Below are 16,273 nucleotides of genomic sequence, written 5' to 3'. Positions count from 1 at the left end.
TTGTTGTTGCATGGTCCACCCGACGAGTTAACCTCACTGAGACAAGGAGCTAGCAACGAAGGCAGGCAGCACTTTGATTAATTGCTCAATCCTGTTTTATCATTTGCAAGAGGGCGCAGTCTTTTTAATTATTCATTCTCAGTATGTGGCCAGTATTGCAGAGAATAGAACAGAATTCTTCCAGTGTGGAAACAGGCCCTTCGGCCCAACAAGTCCACACTGACCCTCTGAAGAGTAACCCATCCAGACCCAGTCCCCTACTCTATTACTCTACACTTTCCCTGACTAATGCACCTAACTTACACACAACCCCGAACACTACAGGCAATTTAGCATAGCCAATTCACCTAAACTGCTCATCTTTGGACTGTGGGAGGAAACCGGAGCACACCCACACAGACATGGGGAGAACGTACAAACATCACACAGACAGTCACCCGAGGCTGGAATCGAACCCGGCTCCCTGGCACTGAGAGGCAGCAGTGCTAACTACTGAGCCACCGTGCCACCCCAAAGTTTGTATTTATTGCCCATCCCATGTTACCTTTATGGCAACCCACAGTGGTCTGCTGATGTTGAAGGTACGGTGCTGATATTGCGTGGGAAGGATATATTTTGACCCAAGGATTACGATTATATATTTGCAAATCAGGATGGTGTGTGATTTGGAGGAGAATTTGGAGTTACTGGTTTTACTGGTCGTCTGCTGTTTGTTCTTCTAAGTGATGGAGGTGCCGTTGACACACTTACACCCAAGGGAAGGAAACCTAGCATTACTACTCAATCACAATACTTCTTTATTTGTATTTTGTACAGTTCTGAAAATGGGGGACAGCAAGTTCACCAGTGTCCATCCGCAGGCAGTGATTCCTGTCACCAAGGGGATGGCCAAATTGGGAATGGGTGCCCCTTGCTCCAGCCCAGAGCGATTAACCCGGAGAGGCTCAAGGACTTTGGGGAGGATGAGTTCCTAGAAAAAGATGTCAAGACTTGCGAAGTAACCGTTACAGGCCGCACAGAAACACAGCTCAGCAATACCCTGAACATGACAGAGCACAAGACAAACCAGACCCTCGGGATGTGCAGCGGGCAAATCCAATTTGAGGACATCAGTGTAGCAGCCTTTAAAATCTCGAATGGAATCCAGAAAACCCCCTGCACAGTAAGTTGATAGCTTCCTTTCCCAATGTGAGTTTGTTTTGTGAGTGGCAGGCTCACATTCACTGAGTCTAAGGCGGAGAGTTGGCATCTCCATACTCCAGCAGTATTTGCAGAGGCAAAAACAGAAAGACTTACTTTATATGATGCCTTCAGCAATTTCAGAGTATTCCAGAGTGCTTCACAACCTTTGAGTTACTTCTAAAGTATAATCACTGTTCTAATGTAGGTAATACAGCAGCAGATGTGTGCACTGCAAGCTTTCTCACACTGCAACATGATTAATGACAATGATAAAGATATTCTTTTTTTTAGATTAGATTAGTTACAGTGTGGAAACAGGCCATTCAACCCAACAAGCCCATACTGACCCTCCGAAGAGCATCCCACCCAGATCCATTCCCCTACATTTACCCCTTCACCTAACACTATGGGCAATTTAGCATGGCCAATTCACCTTACCTGCACATTCTTGGACTGTGTTTAATGATATTGATTGAAGGATAACCAGGTGGGACTCTCTTTGAACTAGCACCATGGGATCTTTCACATCTATCTGAGAGTGCAGAGGAGCCTTTGGTTTAATACTTCACCCCAAATCAAGGCACCTCTACCAGTGCAGACTGGAGTTAACCTGCATTTTTCTGCTTTATTCCTGATGAAGGGCTTTTGCCCGAAACGTCGATTTTGCTGCTCCTTGGATGCTGCCTGAACTGCTGTGCTCTTCCAGCACCACTAATCCAGAATCTGGTTTCCAGCATCTGCAGTCATTGTTTTTACTCCATCCCTGCATTTTTCTGCTTGAACTCACAACCCTCTTGACTCAGAGGAGTAAGTGGTAGCCACTGAGCCACATCGCTATCAGTGCACCTCCTCTCTCACAAACCCCTACCCTGTCAATTCAATTACTTCCAAATAATGCGAACCCTAGGTTAGATTGCACAGGAAAGACCCCATTACTTACCTTCAGCAATGGGACTAAACATTTCCTTCAACACAGCCCACTCCACCTGTGTGTCAGCTTCCATTTAGAACATGAACACTTCAATGGTTTCTCATTTCAAGCTCTCTGAACTCTTTCAAATCTAGACAGCCCTAATTCTGTCACTTCACCACCAATATCTTGTCCCCAATTTCTGAAAAGTAACCCCCCCCCCCCCAAGGCACACATCCAAAATGTCTTTCCCTTTCCACCTTCAAGACTCCACTTGAGACCCAACTCTGACAAAGATTTTGGTCATGTTATTATTTTCCTTTATACTTTCATGAGCTGTGAGCATCACTGGCAAGGTCAAGATCAGTTGCCCAACCCTAATTATCCTAGAACAGACATTTCAGAATTAAGTGTCGATCAGATTGCTAAGGGTCTGGAACCTCATATAGGCTAGACCAGGTAGAATGACAGATTCCCTTCCCTAAAGGACAGTAGTGAACAGCATGTGTTTTTTTTTACGATCAATGACATTTTTACTCGCAACCATCATTGCAATTAGCTTCTAATCCTAGATTCACCCACAAGAGGAAACATCCTTTCATCTTTCAGTCTTTTTAAATATCTGCTCAATATCTTGGAATTACCTTCCCTAATGCATGTTTTGCTGATGGATCAATGTGTTATTTCTCTAACCCTTTCTCCCAGTTCTTCCAACAACAACTTCTGTTATATACCATCTTTAACATAAAGTGTTCAATGCATTTCACAGGAGTATTATAAACAAGACCTTGGCATTAAACAGATAAAGAGATATTACTGCAAAATCTAGTTTCAGTAATGGTGACCATGAAATTATCATCAATTGGTCTAGAAAACCCGTCTGGTTTACTAATATTCTTCAGGGAAGAAATTCTGTTGTCTGCACCAGACTCCAAACCAACAGCAATGTGGTTGACTTGAACAAGCCATTTAATTCAAGGGACTGTTAGGAATGGGTAACAAATATTGGTCTTTCCAGTAACATATACATCCATGATAGAATAAAAGTAATTAAATACCAAAATTTGTTCAGAGGTGTATTCTAAGTAATGTATATAAAGAGATATTGCTAGTTTCAGAAAGAAATTCTATGTTTGGGATCGGCAGCTGAAGACATGGCAACCAATGGTGGAGCAACTGAAGTAGGGGCGTGCAAGAAGCCATCAGCTGAGATATCTCAGGAGAGTTATGGGAGTGGAGGAGATCACGCCATAGTTAGATTTTAGAAAAGGGTTGGTAACATTTCAACTCCTGTCTCACGTAGGGATCCAGTGAGCACATTTCAGAAAGGTGAGTTTTACCACAACAGTAAACATGAGTTTTGGGGAAAATAAAACATTCCAAAGCAACAAATGTTCATTTAGTGAGCCGGAGCAGGGATGATGGGCTGAATGGCCTCCTTCTGCACAATCGCACTTCTGTGATTCATTGAAATTGATCATTTAAATATTTAATGAATAAAAATGTTAAAAAGTGCCTAGCAATGGAGTTTACTAATGAAACATTTTCTTTACTCCTTTGCTTAAGCAGCAAAGCAAGTGAACTGTTACATTTCACTGTCAGTATACCTTTCAGATGCATGTTTATGATATCATCAATGTATCTATGCATTTGACCTGAAGGCCTAAAGGGCTCATATGCCATCTCACCTTGGATCACTTGAAGCATGACACTCAACAAAAGCTGCTCTTTGTTATAATCCAATAGTTTAATGTTAGCCCATACACTTATGTGCCTATGAATGTAACATTTGTACATAACAGTTACCTGTACTTAAATGTCTGTTAGCTTCTTCAAATCTCCCACTCCCCTGACCATAAGACTGTCATTCCCTTCCAAGAACACTAATGAACCTTTTGGCAAAAAATAAGGAACAGAACCAGCCACTGATTGGTGGAACAGCTCCTCATAAAGTCCTCCACCTATACTTGTATTTTGAACAAAAGCTCAAGGGTCACATATTGATGATGTACCAAAATCTCTACAGTGAGACATGAGCACATGACCTCCTGACACTGAAAGATGCTACTCAAACTTGATAACCTTTTTCCTACCGCTCTCTGACTCAAAACTGAGGCTGTATTTCACAGACTCAAATAAGTGTTTGCTAGGATTTTGATGGATATTTATAACTTGTCAACAACTTGACCACGGCCAATAAACCTTGGCTTCAGTTACTCAGAAAATATACTCTTTTTGTTTATCCCCAGTATTCCAGACTCTCTAAGCAATATGGGATGGATCTGTACTTGAAGAAGGAATATCTGCACTACACTGGCACTGTGAAAGAGCGAGGGGTATGGTACTTGCTAACATCACTATCAAAGGTACAGAAAGTAAAATTGGCTAGTCATCCTTCCTAAGAGAAAGATAACTTAGTACTGTAAATACAGGAATCTCAAACAGGAACGAAAAGAAAATTGGGAATATATCAGTATCACTCAGTATCTATAAAGAAATAAATTATTAATTAATATTTTGGGTGTAGAAAGGTTGAAAACAAAAAATGCTGAAGATCACACCGGGTCAGGCAGCATCCATGAGACAAAGAAAGCCTGACCTGCTGTGACCCCCAGCATTTTTTATTTTCAGTTCAGATTCCAGCATCTACAGTAATTTGCTCCTGATCTGAAAGATTGTTTCAAAACATGTGGATTAAGTTAGTTGGTTAAATCAGTGATTTTTAAACCTATCCATCTATCTCAACTAAGGCGAGGAGAAAGACCTTTTTGAGCAGCTGTTGGTTTTACCTCACTTTATTTTACATGCTGCTGCAAAACCAACTCATCAGATTAAATGGAAACTTCTGAAAACTAGGAACATTTTGTTGATTTTTTTTCAATATTGAGTAAGAATTGTATAGTTTTGGGAGTACAGAACAGAACATTGCTGAAAAATGTATACATTTTGTTGAAGCTTATCATTTTGCACTCATCAGGATACTTGCAAGAATACCAATCTTAAAGGGAACAATATTTTACACTATATGAGAAGACAGTGCTGATTGATTGGCAAGAACACTATAGTGTATTGGAAGCTACAGAATATTAATATACATTGCTCATTACTGACAGGAAATCAATGTACACACATTACACTTTGATTTTAACTTATCAAAATAGGTAACTGCCAGTATCTCGTTCCTTAGGGAAATGCCTTGACCAATCAATGCCAACTTGTTGATTTAAATTTAAACAAAGCTTGGCATTTAGCCATCAATCATCATCTAACTGATTAATTCTATATGGTAATACTTACACCAATCAGAGTCCGCTTGTCAATTAATCAACACTCTCTTCTCATACAGTAAAAAATGATGTCCCATTTACATTGGTATTCTTGCAGATATCCTGATGAGTGTAATGCAGAAAACTTCAGCAAGAAGTGTTGTTCTTCAGCAATGCTCAAGAAATAAACGTATGCATATTTAAGATTAAATATCAAAAGTATATTTTAATTTCTTTGAGAAACAAAAGCATAGACTTTTCTGTATTATAATCATATAAGTTTATTTGGAAACATTCTATTGTGGTATAAATCAGGACAGTAATCTTCTTTTCAAAATCTAATACTTTTCTGACATCCATATTAATCAAACAAAACAACAGTAACCTATATCTTGTTTTAAAACACAATATTGTGACAACTTGAGCTATGCATGTAGGGGCCGGATTGGTTGTGTGACATCACACAAGAAGTAGAGATGAAAGTTCTGTTTTCTTCTCTCATCTGAGCTTGATTTTGCAGTATTGAACATCAGTGGCTCCTTACTTTCACAAGCTTGCAGGCTACCCTTGCTGTGTATTCACTGGGTGATGCATATTCTAGATGACTGGATTATCTCAGAACAATGCATTAGTGACTCTGAGAAGCAAATAATAATTTCAGTCCGAGACAAAATCTGAAGCAATCAATATGTTTATTAATTGCTTGCAAGCGTGGTGCCTGAAGTAAGGCACCCAGAGTTCAGCAAGTACATATCTTATATAGGATTCACAACTCCCAACCCGGTGCCCATTACTATTGTTTATCTCTTGCTTTATCCGGCCTTGTGCATAACAAAGTACAAGTTTTACTCAGCCATTTCACTACATCCTGCTGTGGCCCATTGTTAGGTATATCCTTCTTCACTATTATCTACTTCCTCCACCTGTGACATTTCCTCCCTTTCCCCAACCATATTGATCCTTATGACCTTTTAATTGGGGTTTGTTTTTGTGTTTTTGCAAAAGTGGGAAACAGATGCCTATAACTACTGCTCGTACAAGCATATCTGGCTTAACCTACATCCTCACAGCACCTTATCTATTTGTCTGTAACATCTAATATTGTTTGTAGGCATGTTTCATTCTTGTATGCACATTTTAGCGAATACAAAAACAATTATATAGTTTTCCACATAGTTTTAATTCTTGTTGACTCAGCTCTTGGTTGAAACAATTAAACACTGGTGTGAGTACATTTACCTTGCATAAGTAATTATGATTGCAGAAGTAACACTACTTTACCTATATCCCACAGTGACTTTAGTTCCATCTTTTTTTAATTCATTCATGGGATGTGGGTGTAGATGGCTGGGCCAGCACTTATTGCCAACATAGAGTCATAAAGTTGTACAGCACAGAAACAGACCCTTCAGTCCAACTCGTCCATGCTGATATCCTAAGTTAATCTAGTCCCATTTGCCAGCACTTGATCCATAACTCTCTTCAACCCATCCTATTCATATACCCATCCAGGTGCCTTTTAAGTGTTGTAACTGGACCAGCCTCCACCACTTCGTCTTGCAGCTCATTCCATACATGCACCACCCTCTGCATGAAAAGTTGCCTTTTAGGTCCCTTTTATATCTTTCCCTTTCATCTTAGACCTGTCCCCTCCAGTTTTTGACTGCCCTATCCTGGGAAAAAGACTTTGGCTACTCACCCTATCAATGCCCCTCATGATTGTATAAACCTTTATAAGGTCACTCCTCAGCTCCAATACTCTGGGAAAATAGCCCCAGCCTATTCAACCATTCCCTCTAGCTCAAACCCTACAACCCTGGCAACTTACTTGTGAATTTTTTCTGCACCCTTTCAAGTTTAACAAAATCTTTCCTATCATAGGAAGACCAGAATTGAAAGCAGTACTGTGAAAGTGGCATAACCACTGTCCCCGAGTTCTCCATGAATTATTTAAAGAACTTTAAAACATATCCAAACTTACATAACTTCAACAGACATGTTCACAATTAATTGCATGGATCCCTTCTAAAACTAATTCACCCACAGACTTAAGTAATCAAGCACGCTTACAAGGATTACTTACCAGACTAATGTAATTAAATGCAGAACAATTAAATTACTGTACATGACAATCTAGAAAATAGTTATGAATCACACTTAGTGAAATATTGGCATAAATGATCTGCAATCTATTGTTAGAAAACTATAGTATTAAAATAAGTTTTCTATTCCAATCATGATAAGAGCAGAATTGTGGAATATTCTGTCAATGTGATTTGCAACTGACAAACTTGTAAGAGCTTCCAGGATTGGCCCTCATTTAAGATTGGAAGTGAGAAAAAGCACTGGATTGGGCTGCATGATAGAGATAGGCAGCAAATGCTGCCCTATCCAGCAACACACAACAGCCCATGAAGTTAACACTGCAACATGCCATCAATCTGGTGCATGGGATTGATGTGCAGTTTTCCCTGGGCAGCCTTAACAGGGCACTCTGCCTACTGTACACCTGCTCTAGGAACCTTTCATGCAGTATACACAGCAATGAACCTGACCACATCTCTTGACAGACATGCCGCATTGCTGTCCTCTGAGAAGGATGTCATGGGATGCCACATATTCTTCATTGCCAAATCATGCAGAGGTGTCTCCATTAATTCAAATCTCAGTGAGTTCAGATGCTGAGTCACTAAACTCCTTGTCCACTGATTCAATTTTGTCCTCACTAAAACCTTCTGGTTTAGCAATCAAATTTAATATGATCCCAATAGGGCTGCAAAAAAATTCTGTTGTTGCAGCTAATCATTTACTGTTAAGCTGAGAGGTTAATTGAATTCCCAGTTATATCTATTTAACGACTGCTGATTCTTCAGATATTCTACCCCTACTGACAACAGACCAACCTCCCCAAAATATATTGAAAAGAAAGCCTAGTGCCTAACAAAGAACAAAGAAAATTTACAGCCCAGGGACAGGCCCTTCGGCCCTCCAAGCCGGTCCAAATGTACTGTCTAAACCTGTAGGTCAATTCCTAAGCATCTGTATCCCTACTCATGCATCTGTCCAGATGCATCTTAAATGAATCTACTGTGCCTGCCTCTACCACCTCTGCTGGCAATGCATTCCAGATGCCCACCACCCTCTGTGTGAAGTACTTGCCACGTGTATCCCCCTTAAACTTTCCACCTCTCACCTTGAAAGCATGACCTCTCGTTATGGAATTCTTCACCCTGGGAAAAAAGCTTGTCTCTATCCACCTTGTCTATACCCTTCATGATTTTGTAAACCTCAATCAGGTCCCCCCTCAATCTCCTTATTTCTAATGGAAATAAACTTAACCAACTCAACCTCTCTTCATAGCTAGCACCTTCCAGACCAGGCAACATCCTCGCAAACCTTCTCTGCACCCTCTCCAAAGCGTCCACATCCTTTTGGTAATGTGGCGACCAGAACTGTACACAGTGTTCTAAATGCAGCCGAACCAATGTCCTGTACAATTTTAACATGACTTGCCAGCTGTTATACTCAATACCCCGTTCAATGAAGGCAAGCATATTATATGCCTTCTTGACCACTCTATCCACCTGTGCAGCAACCTTCAGGGTACAATGGACCTGCACTCTCAGATCTCTCTGCCCTAATCTTTTCTTATTTTTAAAAGGCAAGTGCATAGTGTTCCAGATGCAATTCAGTTGGTCAGACTGAAGCAAAACACACTTTATTCTTACACTATTGTTAAAATACAAACAAAAGAAAGAAGAATTGAAATAACTTAATCCTATTGGAAAACCTAATAGAGTAATAGATTATTTAACTACTAAACAGCAACTGTTCTAATATAGTAATATCCCATATATACACCCTTGGCATGGGCAAATTCAGTAAATAGATTGTCTCTCATGCAATTCCAGCAGCAGTAAGAGAACCCCAGCTTTTAGCTCTAACAGAGAGAGAGGAATAACAGCTTCCACATCCACCTTCAAGACCCTAACAACTACTGAAAGTTAAACTAAAATCCTGGTTCTGTGAGAACTTGACCCCACCCCTTCAGGAGGCTTCTATTGTTCCAACTTTTAAAAAAAACCAAGGCCTCACATGGTGTTTACTTTATTGGCTTGGAGCAGACTGCTCGTCACAACCTGTCTTCATAAAAAAAAGCACAAAACACACCTCTTAAGGCTATAGTATCAGAGCCTAATTGCCTCTGAGTGATTGACTTGCTAAACCATTTCATAAAGTAGTTAAGATTCAACTACATCATCACCACCCTGGAGTCATATACAGATTATATTGTGTAAGGATGGCACCATTCCTTCCCTAAATGACATTAGTGAACCAGATGGGTTTTTACAACAATTGATGAGAGTTGTCATGGTCACCACTACTGAGACCAGCTTTATATTTCAGAATTATTCATTGAATTTCAACTCCATCACCTGTCATGGTGCGAGTTGAACCCATGTGCTTAGTGTATTAGCCTGGGCCTCTGGATAAATAGTCCTATGACATTACCATTACTCAATGTCTACCCCAGCCTGAAAAGTCTATGTGCATTTTGAAAAAATTTCTTTAAGCCTTGGTAAATAGACTTAATGGAGCAGGAAGAATGATGGATGGGGGAAATTATTTGGGTGGGAAGAGCATGGGGAATGTGTCTAATGAAATAACTTTTTCAAAGTGTCAGTAAACTAACTGATGCTCCATTTGCACTATGTGAGTCAATGAGCTGTCCTGTTTTATTTTGCAGGAGCAGCAGAGGAAGGGGGTGATCTTGGCATCAGACAACAACTTCTCGAAGGCAATGGCACACCATGCCACAGAGCTCCACATCCCTATCTTCATTATTGTGCCTACCAACACCTCGCCAGATAAGGTGAAAACATGCCGTGAGTACGGAGCCATGGTGATTACCTACGGAAGTACTGTGCAGGATTCCCGGAGCCATGCAAAGAAACTGGCCACTGAGAACGGATACCTCTATTTGCAGGAGTGAGTTGTTCTTGTTTCACTCTCATTTTTCTCGAAGTCACAAAGTTCTGGGTCAACACCCATTCCAGGACTCAGGGTCAGAAGCAATCTTGGTTAACACTCTAGTGCAGTACTGAAGGAATACTACATTGTCAGACATGCTATCTTTTGGATGGAGTGTTAAAATGAGGTCCCACTTTCTTGCTGATGTGGATGTAAAAAGTCTTGTAGTGCTATTTTAAAGTAAGGGAAAGCTCTCCCTGGTGTCCTGACCCATATTCACCCCTCAATCAACATCTCAAAAACAGATTATCTGATCGTTATTGCAATTTTGGAGCATGCTGTATACAGTGAGGCAGGCAGATCCCATGCATTACAAGAGTGACCACACTTCCAATGTACTTCATTGACTGTCAAGCACTTTGAGATGCCTGTGGTCACAAGGGCTACATAAATGCATCTCTTCCCATTTTACAGACATGACATCACCATCAAAACATGTCAGACTTTCTCATAATCCCACTGGGAGGAGAAAGTCAATCATTTGAAAATATAATCCTCTGTAAAATATTCTTTGCTGCTGGATCAGGAATATGCCTTGTAACTCAGGCGTTTTAAAATTGAGGATTTGTGGGAGGGAATGTGGCAATAGAGAATTCCCATTTCTAAATGCTCTTTTAGGCTAAGGAGATCCAACTGAGATGTTCAAAATTCTGAAGGAGCTTAGTATGGTGCACATCTCGAATTTCAAATTTTCAAGTGAGTCTGGAAGAAAGGGCAATTACTGAGTTGGCTAGTCATAGTTCAGATGAAAAATTTGGAGGATTTTGTTTGTATTATTCATTCACAGGATATGGGCATCAATGGCAAGACCAGGAATAATTGCCAGTTTCTAATCGCCCTTGAGAGGTTGAGCTGCCTCCTTGAATCGCTGCAGTCCATTTGGTGTAGACATATGCATGCACTGTTAGGTAGGGGGACCTCTGTAATCTTAACCTGGTGACAATGAAGGAACAGTAACTTATTTCCAGGTCAGGATGGTGTGTGTCTTTAAAAGATAACTTGTGGCTGATGAATCTGCTGCCTTTGTCCTTCCAGGTGGTAGAGGTCATGGCTCTGGAAGGTGTTATTGAAAGAACGATGATGAGTTCTTTACACAGCGAGTGGGGAGAAACTAGAATGATGGACAGGCTGAAGGAGAAAGCATTGATGCATTTAAGGAGAGGCTTTATGGAACTATAGCCATCAATCCAACTGGGCCTTGCCAATGTTTATACTTCACTCAAAGAGGGGTCTGATGAAAAGGGGATTTAGACTGGCTGAAGACTTCTATGGAATATGAACAAAAGCATGTGGCAGTTGGACCAAATGGCCTGTTTCTGTGCTGTGGATTTGATGCAGAATGTCATTGCTTGTGCTATTGAGACACATATTGTGCATTGTAAGTTGGTAAATTGTTCACTGAGTAGAGTTTCTGATCAAGAATGTTTTCAAGGACTAAACGTTCTGAGCCTTGGTCATTGTTCGGATACCTCTTTCACTGCCAGGATCTCTGGGAAAGACATGGGTGCATATGATTTCCCAAAGGGACACTGATTCAACCAAGAAATTACCACAGTTTAACAAATGGAATCAATGTCCCGGTATAGTATTGAGTAAAATCATTCACAAAATCTTCTTTAAGAATGCAGAGCTTGCTATCATAGGAAATGATTGCAGTAAATAGTAGATGATGAAAGAAGGCAGCAGGCTGGAGTGGAGCATTAAACCAGCAAGGCCTGGTTTGATCAAATGGCCTGTTTGTCTGACATTTTGTGAAGTAAAGGTGTCTACTGTTGTTGTGAGTTATCAGAGTTAGTGGAACATTGACCATATTGTGTTTGTTTCTGACAGGGAGGACAGCGCACCTTATTTGGCAGGACTGGGCACCATGGGGCTCGAGGTTTATGAGCAGGTAAACAAGCTGGATGCTGTGATCCTGCCAGCCGGAGGAGAATGTAATCTCCTGGCAGGGGCTGCCGCCCCCATCAAACATCTCAATCCGGGCATTACTGTCATCGTAAGTTAAAGCAGACTGGCATCATTCTACTGAATTCAAAAGGAGGGTTTGGGGAGGAAGTTTACACCTTGGGTTGGGAGATGGGGGTGAGGTGGTGGAGGTTGAGGCGAGTTGGTACAGGTTGAGGCGTGTTGGTGGCTGAATTTTAAGCTAATCAATGCAAAGAGTTTTAGAATTATTAGGGATGGAGTCAGAGATGGGCATCAACATAAAACTGGTGTATTCACATTGGTCACATATCTGCCTCACCCATTACAGGTATTCAGTAGAATTATCCCGTGCATTATACAAAGAGTGAAACATGGAATTCTACCATTTTTATGTCTATTCTGCAAACCTCCATCCAATTCCAACCCCTAAGAGTGCATTATGTCTTCCACTTTACTGGGGGAAACCAGCTCTTGGATATGTAGACACCATAGTCCCAGAAATCCATAGGACCATAGGACTGCGCTCTCATGAGATTCCTGTTTAACCTGAGGGTCACCATGCCTCAGTCGAGCGGTGATGTTGAGAAGGCAGGACTTTCAGCTGGTGTGGAAATTGGGTCCACACTGTTGGCATTCATTCTGTTTCGCAAACCAGCCAACTCAGCTAACTGATTCCTCCTTGAATATTAACTCCAATGAGTGCCAGTTCCTCCCTATTATCTCTTGAGTGTAACCTGGTTTGTTCTTAAAGGGGCCATTATTTACAACATTGTCAATCCAGTGTCAAAATATCCTTAGAACTGGTTGACTTTTTTAAAAAATAGGAGCAGGAGTAGGACATTTGGACCCTTTGTCCCGTTCTGCCTTCTAATATGATCATGGCTGCTCCTTTCTTTGCGGTAACTCCACATTCCCCTGCCTGGGTCCTCCACCATTACCCTTTTCTCCCTTATGAATCAAAATTCTGTCTACATTTTCTCTAACAATGGCCTCTAACTCCGAGTTTAGAACACTCTCCTATCTCTTTACCATATGCAAATACGCTTTGCCCCTGTCATCGCGGCGGCTGCCAGTGGGGGTCGCCGTAACGGGACCTCCACCTGACACGACCCCTTTGGCCAATCAGCAGCTCCATCTCACATGGCCCTGGCTCCCCGTCACCACCCCGCCATTCTCTTTTAGTAAAGCCACCGCTGATTGGCCGGGGCGTGGGACAGCCGTAATCATCTCGAGCAGTTTTGCCAGGCTTTTTCCCCCCATATAAGTGGGTGGCATGGTGGCTCAGTGGTTAGCACTCCTGCCCCACAGCACCAGGTACCCAGGTCCAATTCCAGACTTGGGCGACTGTCTGTGTGGAGTTTGCACATTCTCCCCGTGTCTGCATGGGTTTCCTCCGGGTGCTCTGGTTTCCTCCCACAGTCCAAAGATGTGCAGGTTAGGTGAATTGGTCACGCTAAATTGCCTGTAAAGTTAGGTGTATTAGTTAGGGGGAATGGGTCTGGGTGGGTTACTCTTTGGAGGGTTGGTGTGGACTAGTTGGGCTGAATGGCCTGTTTCCACACAGAATAGGGAATCTAAAAAATAAAAAAAAGGGTACCTGCCATCTGCTTGAGGTCCCTTTTGCAAAGCTGGGTTTTGCATGATTACAGAATGATCAGATAAGACAATGTTCCTCAAAAGGACTGCTGGACACTGTCATTGTAATGATAAGGTTTTGTATTTTTTCTTATTTAATTGTGAGGGTGACAGGAGTAGGAATGCTCTCCCAACTCTGAATTAAATTGACAAGCTACAGTAGCACACACACCCTGATCCCTCCCTCACCTTTAGACAATCGAATTCCCAACTCCAGATTGAGGACAGGTTAATGAAGTAGGCTTGTATTCCATGGAATATGAAAGGTTAAGAGGTTATTTGACACAGTTGTTTAGCATTTTGGAAAGAATTAACAGGATAGGCAGAAACCTTTTTCACTACTGGGAGTCTGGGAAAAGGAGGCAACCCTTCCAGGAGGAAGTTTACAAACAGCTCTTCACGTAGACCTACCTCTCATGAAAAGCAGTAGGAGCTAATCAAGTGAATAATTTTGAATTTGAGATTGTTTGATTTTTACTAAGTGCATTAAGGAAATAAGGATAAGATGGTTGGATAACATTAGGATACAGTTTTGGCAATGATCTAATTGAAAGGCAGGACAAGCTCAAGGATTTGTATGGTTTCCTCTTGTTCCAATGATTCTAAGACAACCAACAGATATTTTGATGGGATGTGGGCAATGCTGTCACTCCCAATTGCCAATGAAATGAGTGGCTTGCCAGGAGACTTCCATATTATTATGGGGCTGGAGTCACATGTAGACCAGACAAGGTAAGGCCAGATTTTCTTCCCAAAAGGACAGATGAGTTTTTAGATATTTTCGATTGACCTGTTCAGAGGTATCATGTGGAGCAGGTGAAACTTGAACCCAGGCCTTGTGGTTCAGAGGTAGGGACACTACCATTGTGCCACTAGACTGTCCAGATGGACTTTTACAAAACAGCAGTGTTAGGGTTAATTTCCAGTTTGATTTTATTTTATTCATTGAATTTAAATTACAGCAGCTACCATGGTGGGACTTGAACCTAAGTATCTAGAGCATGAACCTGGATCATTAGATTATTAGTCCAGTGACATTGCCACCACATCACAATCTCCCATCCTTGGGACTGCAGAAGGCTCAGCAAATGACCAAGTTCCTGACGCCTGCCTAAGTATCAGATTGACTCAAAGCAATTGGGCTCAGGAAAAGCAAGTGAAAACAATAGTGATAATATAAGTAACGCAAAGTCTTCTCTGTTGACCAACTAGAGAAGTGGAATTAATTGGAAGGAGTATCATAACTAGGGAAGATTGTTCATATTTATCAGGTTTGTGTCTCTTTGTTTGAGATTTTGTTTTCTAAGAGAAAACAGTGATATCTGGTTCTGTCTTCTTCACCCACAGGGTGTGGAGCCTGAGAATTATCCGACACTTCAACAATCCCTTGAGCTGGGACAGCCTCCAGCAGACTTAGCCTGCACTAGCCACAGATTATACGGAGGTAAATAATTGTGGAAAATAACTGTGAGCCAAAGTATGGTGGATTTTTTCCCCCACAATTGATCATAGATTGAAGTTAGTTGTGACCACCAACATTTAGCCCCAACTGTCCAACTCAGCATTTATATGCCACATAAGAGAACCAGTCCTGATCAGATTCAATGTTCTAATATCTCTTGGATGCATTTACCTTTATCCAGCTGTCCAGTCTAATTGTGGATAATATCTGCCTCAACCAATTACATTAGAAGTAATTTCCACAGCCTCACAGAACTTCGTGAAAGGTAGTCTCATTTTCCACTCTGACATCTGCTTTGAGAGATGCATTCTGGTAACAATCAGAAAGCTCTAACATCAGAAGCAGGCATATTCGCTGATGATTGCACAATGTTCAGCATCATTTGCAACTCCTCGTAAATTGAAACAGTCCATGTCTAAATGCAGCAAGACCTGGACAATATCCAAGATTGGTCTGACAAGTGACAAGTCACAGCCATCCCAGGCAATGACCATCTCCATCAAAAAAGAATCTAACTCTTGCCCCTTGACATGCAAAGGCATTACCATTGCTGAAACCTCCATTATGAACTTCATGCATTTGAGGCACGGTTTACCATTCACCAGAAAGCGAATTGAGCTAACCATAGAAATATAGTGGGTACAAGAGCTGGTCAGAGGCTACAAATCCTGAAAGGAGTAACTCATGTTCTGACTCACCAAAAGTCAAAACCTGTCCAGTATTTATCAGGGTGTAACAGAATACACAACACTCACCTTGATGAGTGCTGTTCCATCAAAACTCAAGAAACTGGACACAATCCAGGACAAAGCAGCCTGCTTGATTGTCACTAGCATCCAGTCCCTCCACCATTAACGCTCA

The 16,273-nt window shown here is 41.4% G+C and overlaps 1 protein-coding gene across 3 annotated transcripts in view; it reads left to right on the top strand.

Moving 5' to 3' along the window:
- The window catches only part of LOC122541770 (uncharacterized), an 85,237-nt gene that overhangs the window by 46,329 nt on the left and 22,635 nt on the right, over positions 1-16,273 (top strand). For all 3 annotated transcript variants that reach the window (XM_087982548.1, XM_087982549.1, XM_043678730.2), the window contains 5 exons: positions 817-1,162; positions 4,342-4,458; positions 10,106-10,347; positions 12,220-12,385; positions 15,298-15,394. In XM_087982548.1, coding sequence (XP_087838674.1) covers positions 817-1,162; positions 4,342-4,458; positions 10,106-10,347; positions 12,220-12,385; positions 15,298-15,394 — 968 coding nt within the window. The remainder of the gene's footprint in view (positions 1-816; positions 1,163-4,341; positions 4,459-10,105; positions 10,348-12,219; positions 12,386-15,297; positions 15,395-16,273) is intronic.

Source organism: Chiloscyllium plagiosum, unplaced genomic scaffold, assembly GCF_037043375.1.
Source record: "Chiloscyllium plagiosum isolate Xiang-an unplaced genomic scaffold, Cpla_swu_hap1 HiC_scaffold_43, whole genome shotgun sequence".
NCBI classification, from domain to species: Eukaryota; Metazoa; Chordata; class Chondrichthyes; order Orectolobiformes; family Hemiscylliidae; genus Chiloscyllium; species Chiloscyllium plagiosum.
The sequence above is the reverse complement of the archived record's forward strand: the minus strand, read 5'-3'. Positions and strand labels throughout refer to the sequence as shown.